Here is a 6,677-nt window from a genome sequence, read left to right as displayed (position 1 = left end):
AACAGCCTCTGGCTGTAGCACTTCTCGGGCCTGAGTAAGTTATCTGAGACAGGACATCAGCATCAACATTTTTACATCCAGCCCAATAGCGGAGGCTGAATGAAAAGTCTGCTAAAGCAGCAACTCAGCGATGCCCAGTGGCTTTCAGCTTGGCACTGGTTAGAACATATGTTAGTGGATTGTTGTCAGTCCATACTTGAAACGCTGTTCTGTATAAATAGTCCTGGAACTTTTCAGTAACAGCCCATTTAAGGGCTAAGAACTTAAGTTTATGAGCTGGGTATTGAGTTCACTGGGCATGAGGCTTTGGTTGGCAAGTGTTACAGGGCATTTTTGTTCTTCGTGTATAGTAAAAGTTCTGTTATCCGGCATCTTACAAGCTGGCATGCTCCACTAACCGGGAGGGGGGGGCGCCCCAGACACAGCGTGAGAAGCAGCAGCTGGGGCCGCTCAATTAGCCAGTGTAACAGGGCAGCATCTGAGGGATGGCTGTGACCTCCCCTAGCACCCCCTTACCATGCCAGGGGTGCTTCAAAGCACCCTCAAGGCTCGCCCACCATGTCTTTGATGTTATTGTACAATACAGAGGTTGCCTTTCCATCCCCTTGGACATGGTTTTCTGCTGCACCCTGGCCCCATTCTGTAATGGGTGTTTCAGTGCACTCCAGCCTTATGGGCTAGACATGGCTCCAACCACTCTTTTACAACACCCCAAGCTTCACAGATGGAATAGACATTCTTTGGTCTCACTCTGCGCCTCCCTGGGTGCTCAGGCTCTCCACAGCTCTGTCTCACTCTGCGCCTCCTCTCTGGTGCTTCTTGCTGCCTCCTCCCCAGGGCTGGGGTTCCCACACTGCTGTGGGTCCCTTATGAGGCCTCCTCCAACCTCTAATAGCCGCACCAAAACCTCCAGTCATGAAAACAGCAAACAAAACACAAGCCCTTGGGCTATAACATAACCTTGAGCTGCCCAGCTATAACAACACTCCAGCTACATCAGGGATGCTCCATCCTTCCCTCAGTCTCAGAGCTGTACCTGCACTCTAGTGTTTCCTCTCAGCTTGCTCTAGAAGAGCTCTTTCCCCCATGGCTACTAGCAGGAAACTCCCCTCCAGGCCTCAGGCCTGGGATTTATATAGGAACCAGGCCCTGCTCCTTCCCGGTCAGTGGGCCAGGTGCAGGTGCGGCCAGCTTCCTCATTAAGTGGTTGTCCCAGAAACCTGCACCTGGGTTTTTATCTCTGTTCTCACAGTAGCAGGCAGCTTAGTGTCCCACTACAACCAGCATATTTTGTTATCTGGCATCCCCCATTCCTGGGGGAACAGAGCTTTTACTGTACTTGGTAAAGTACTTCCTCCAGACTGGATAAACTAGTGTCAGTGTGAAGGATGAAAGGTTTGTTAGGATTTGGATATGCCAATACGGGGGCATTAGTGAGCCATTTAATAAGTTTTTGGAAAGTTTTCTTACACTGCTCGTTTTATTTTGGTTTAAAAGTTTAGGTGGGACTCTTTACCTCCCGCCCCCCCCTTGTTTTGGAGTGCTCTGGCTTCTTTCAGTTGCGGGAAACCTTTCCTGTCTGATATTCCTGGGTGAGGTGATTCAACAGCCAGGTATAATCTGCACAAATCTCCTATAGAATCCTGTGAATCCTAAAAATTGTTTTAGCTCTTGATAGTTCATGGGTCTAGGCCAAGTGGTCACAGAGTGGACTCTGTTCCGGTCAGTACTAAACTCCTGTTGGGATACAATATATTTTACATATTTGACTGAGGTCTGTTAAAACTGGCACTTGTTGATAGTCAGTTTGAGGCCTGCAGCTTCTAACCAGTCAAGCACTCTGAGGAGCCTCTCATCATGTTCCTTTAACACAATAAGGTCCTCCCAAACATAATAGTCATCTAGGTACACGAGCACTTGAGTGAGATGTATATCCCTGACCACCTTTTCTGTCAATCTTTGGAAGGTGGCTGGAGCACCCAAAATATTTTGAGGTATTTTTTTAAACTGGAACAAGCCTAAAAGGCAAATGCATGCATTTTTTTCTTTGTCTGCCTCCCTGAGGGGAATCTGGTAATATCTGTTCCTCAGGTCTAACATAGAAAACTATTTCCTGCCTCTAAGGCAGTCTCTAGCACACTTTATAGTTAATACGTATGTGGAGTTTTTCATTTTTCTTCCTTACAATGACAATGGGCAAGGTATAGGGACTTTTTGACTCAGTGATTATCCCATGGTTGAGCAGTTTTTACAGGTGGCACCTGACCTCTCCCATTTTGGCCAGTAGGATGTGGCGAGACCATTTCTGAAACAGTCGGGGATCACTGAGGCAAATTTGGTGTTCTACCCCCTCAACCTTCCCCACATCCCATTCATGGAGAGAGAAAACCCAGTCCTGGGCTACAGCTTCTTTTGCAGCTGCTCTTTTCAGGCTTCAGGTGTAAGGGAATTCCCAAAATAAAACTGCTTGGGGTTTATCGGGGGGATCTAGGTTGGTTAGTCGAAGCTACTACCTTCATCTCCCTAACAGTGGCTAACCGCTGACCAGGGTGGACCACCACTTCCTGCGTTGAGGGATTCACCACCATGATGGTGACATGCTCTTGTGCCAGCCCCTCAGAAGCAAACAATCCATCAGAAACCTCCAACACTCGAGATCCCTTCCCACAGGGGAGGGCTTCAACCACCGTGGCCTTAGGTTCTGGGGACCCTTCAGCCCAACTGCAGGCAATGGGTAGGGCTCTTTGCCTCTTCACAGGGATCCTTTGGGGCCTTTTGCTCACAAACTGTAATTCCCTTAAAATGGGGGATCTTTTTTCGTGTTTCTCTGTTCATACCTGGCATAGGCCTCAGTAAACAGAGCATACATTCTTAGTTGTTTCCTATAGTTTGGGCCCACCTGCTGTTTACAGTACTGGGTCAGTACTTGGAAAATGCGGGAGTCAGTCCTTATAATAAGTCCTCTGGCTTCCACCCTGGGTCTGGACACACCAAGGCAACGGTCACCATTTCTTTATCGGTCCCCGCCACAGACGTAGGGAACCAAATTTTAAAATTAATATACTTGTATATTAAATTTTAATTTTAATATACATTGATTTAAACAAAATGGTCACCTGAGACCCACTGTCCAACATTGCAGTACAGGGATGTTCAGGAACTTCAGTCTGGGGACCTATTAGCCGTTCACGTATTGCACTCCTAGTTGCAGCTCGGGAGCTGGACAAGACCCAGGGTGGACTGACTCCCTTGTTCTGTCTCTTCCTTGTTCCCCGGCCCCCATAGGAATTTTAACCTTTGAAAGACCCTGTCAGGGGTTTCAGGCCCTGAGCACCCTCTCGCCGTGTGACCATATTCCCCACATGTATAACATAGTCCCACAGCCTTGGATCAGTTCCTCACTTGGGAGGGACCCTAGAGGTCTTGATCACTTTTGTGGGAATTGTTCCAGTGATAGTGATGGCCAGAACTGGAAGGGAGGGTTCTTCTTTTATTTTATGGGGTAGCTTCTCTTGAATAGCTACTTACTGGTCCCCGGTGAACCTAAGGTTCTTTGGGGGGGGGTCACATGGTTTCCCACAGCTGGAGGATTTTTTTTCTTTTCTCATACCTCCCTCATAAGCTGGGCAAACCTGGGTGGGTTGCTCTTTCACCCAGTCAGGTTTAGATCCCTTACACATTTTCCTTTTATATGCTTCAGTGGTTCTGCCCCTGAAGTCTGGAAGACCTGCCATGCTGCAGTCCATAGTCCACTCAGGGAGCTTCTCTCCCTTTCCCTTGGGGAAAGGGGCGGTGTCGGCTTTCCCCTAGCTTCTTTCTGATTGGTGGATTTGCTCCACCAATCAGAATTGAGGATTCTCAAGCCCCTGGACACTTCGGAGCTTGATTGGGTAAGTTTGTCACACCTGTGTGCTCTGGAAGGCCAAGGGTAGCAAGCCAACCTCCAGATTCCAAAGGCGCACAGAAAACACAACTTGGATCCGTGCTCGGTAGCAAAAGCCCAGAAAGATTTATTGTTGTCAGACAGTGCACCAGTTAGTTTCATTAACAGTCAGTCCAACTTAGTGAAGCTTGTACATGACAGGTAGAGACACTGTATGGTATCCATGCTTGTCTAGGTCTCCACAAGGGACAGGTCATGCAACCCTTGTTTTCATACTTACGTGCCCTCCCCCATCTTGTGCCAATTCATCTCCTTCTCTCTCTCTAATTGTTCATCTCTACTTCTTTTGTTAGCCAAGTTTTCACACTTGTGCTTGTTATCTCTGTCCCATTAATGAGTTCTTCTTTGGCTGCTGCTTTCATACTCCCTTCAGTGTTTTTTTTGCTCATTAGCGTGTTTTTTTTCTTTTTCTTACTGAGTTATCCAGTGGTCATGAGGCCTCTTTCTCCCAGAATGCTGCTTACTAATGCTCTGCATAACTACAGCCTTGCACAACCCAAAACAGCTCCACACAGCCTCTCATTCCCAAACCAGCATCACCATGCTCCTTCTTCACCTTGGACGGCTGCACATTTTCCTTCCTTGCTTTTCTGCAGAGCCATCCCTGAAGTGGATCCAGGGGGTGAGGATGCAGTGGTGCAGTTGCTTCCCCCTGACTCTTAATTTCTGCTCCACCGAAAGTTTAAAACCAACTACCCGGCAGTGATGGCAGCATTTTGGTTCAGGCAGCAGCAAGGGAGTCAACTAACTTCATGGCTCCTTGTAATTAATCTACCTGACTCTTTGTAAACTCCTCCTTCCATAGGTATTAACCACCCTCTTTCCTTTTCTTAAGGGCCAGGATATCCCACCCATCAGGCTAGGCTTCCTTTGGTGAGTTAGCTGACTGTTAGCTGCTTCTCTAGTCCCTACATCACAGCCCTGCCAACTGGTTTTGACAACCTACAAAGGTTCACTCGATGGCAGAAAGAACCAGGGGAGCACCGGGAGCTCAGTCAAATCACTCAGGAAGGCTAGCTCTTGTTTTCCGATTCTGAAGAGGGGGAAAAAAAGACGCCCATTTAATTGTAACTATGAAACAAAACCACATTTGCTTAGTGTCATGTAGCTGGTGGAGTTTTTCTACATGCTGTGGTAGAGGACAAAGCAAATTCAGGTTTTGCTGGTGCAGTCCAGTCCTATTGGTTTCTGCTTCAATTTAAACTGAACACTAGTGCCCCAAGGGTATTAGCAAAGCCTGTAGCTTTGTAAATGCAGAAAAATTGTGTTGCCCTCTATGGCCAGAGACACCTCACCATGTGCACCACCCCTGTTCAACACCCTAGGTTTGCCCCAACATTGCCAGGTCTTAAATATAAAATTAGTTCAAAATTATCATTTTTGCTGAAAAACTATCATACATGGAAAGATATGCAAATAAGTGTGCAAATAAACATGTAAATAAGTCAACTTATTTACTTTATATTGCTCACTATAACTCTCCAGTCAGTGAGTGAGAAGTGGGTCATCAAAGTTGAGGCATTTTTTTTTTATTTCAAGGGAAGCTGTCCTAAAAAAGTGCTGACTGCAAACCAGAAATATGGTGAAAACTCCCTGAGAGTGACTTGGGCTTTGCATATACTGCATCAGTGAGCTACCTCAAAAATTATCAGGCTTTCTGAACGCTTTCACTATTATTGATAGTACATAGTAGGAAGGTTGAAATGATCCTACAAATACCATAATAACGTACACCAGGCAACACTCCACCTTTCCACCTGCGCAGCCTCTACGGCTTTCCTCAGGGTCGCAGTGTACGCACAGCCCACGCCTCGCCCCGCCCCCCAGCAGTGACTGAGACTCGAAGAGGGAAGAGGATTCCAAGCCCCACCCCCCGCGCGCCGAGCTACAGGAGAAGCCACGTGATGAGCGTAGCGGAGACGCCCCGCCCACCCAGGCCTGCCGCAAGCGGGTGGGCGCGATGATATTAGCAGTTTCGGCTTTCCGGCGCGACGCCCCACTTTTTCGCCGCTCTTCCCTGCTGCGGGCATGCGCAGTGACGTCCGTGCCCGGCGTTGTGACGCGCGGAGCGTAAACAAAGCGGTGCATGGTGGGTAGAAGGGGGGGTGGGGGGATTGTTCCGCCCAGGAAGCAGCCTCCATCTTAGGGCCTCGGCGGCTCCCGCGACCTAGGTCTGGCTCCGAGCCCCCGAGCTCCCGCGGCGGCGGCGGGATGGCGGCGGACAGCCGGGAGGAGCAAGGTATGAGTGCGGCGGCGGCGGGCCCGAGCCGGGGGGGTGTTGGGATGTGTCATTGGCGCCGCTTATGTAAGTCCCTGGGGCGGCATCCGGCCTGGTGCGCGGTGTAGGAGTCTGTAAGGGAGGTCTCCAGCACGGCACCAAACCGCGTTTCTCATCTCTTGTTTTGGTTTTTTTTAACTCCCCGTCTCGGATGGCGGCAGCAGGGGATGAGGCCGCTGCTGTCACTTCCTGAGTGGGTTGGTGTGGTGCCTCGTCCTCTGCAAATACGTGCTCTAAGAAACATTTGCAGAAGAAATGCGAAGTCTTAGTGACAGCTGTCAGATCAGGATTGGTAGGCCAAAAGAGAGCTCTTCAGTCTGGGGTGTTAAATCGTTGGGCAGATCATATCTGTATCTACTCAAAAAAAAAAAAATTTTGACTTCATTCAGTGTGCAAGAGGTGATCTCTTTTATTAGACTGACTAGATGGTTGCAACCCCCCCCCCCCCGCCTCTTT

The 6,677-nt window shown here is 48.8% G+C and overlaps 1 protein-coding gene across 7 annotated transcripts in view; it reads left to right on the top strand.

Moving 5' to 3' along the window:
• Nucleotides 1-6,035: 6,035 nt before the first annotated feature.
• Nucleotides 6,036-6,677, top strand: part of YTHDC1 (YTH domain containing 1) — a 25,118-nt gene continuing 24,476 nt past the window's right edge. For 4 of the 7 annotated variants that reach the window (XM_019522260.1, XM_019522258.1, XM_019522257.1 and 1 more), the window contains exon 1: nt 6,037-6,182. In XM_019522260.1, the coding sequence (XP_019377805.1) occupies nt 6,155-6,182 (28 nt within the window). In that variant the 5' untranslated portion in view covers nt 6,037-6,154. Of the gene's footprint in view, nt 6,183-6,677 lie in introns of all 7 variants that reach the window. The other 3 variants (XM_019522259.1, XM_019522255.1, XM_019522256.1) reach the window with 2 other exon arrangements.

Source organism: Gavialis gangeticus, unplaced genomic scaffold, assembly GCF_001723915.1.
Source record: "Gavialis gangeticus isolate Ggan-Ray unplaced genomic scaffold, GavGan_comp1, whole genome shotgun sequence".
In the NCBI taxonomy this organism is placed as follows: Eukaryota; Metazoa; Chordata; order Crocodylia; family Gavialidae; genus Gavialis; species Gavialis gangeticus.
This window is presented reverse-complemented; position numbering and strand designations above follow the sequence as displayed.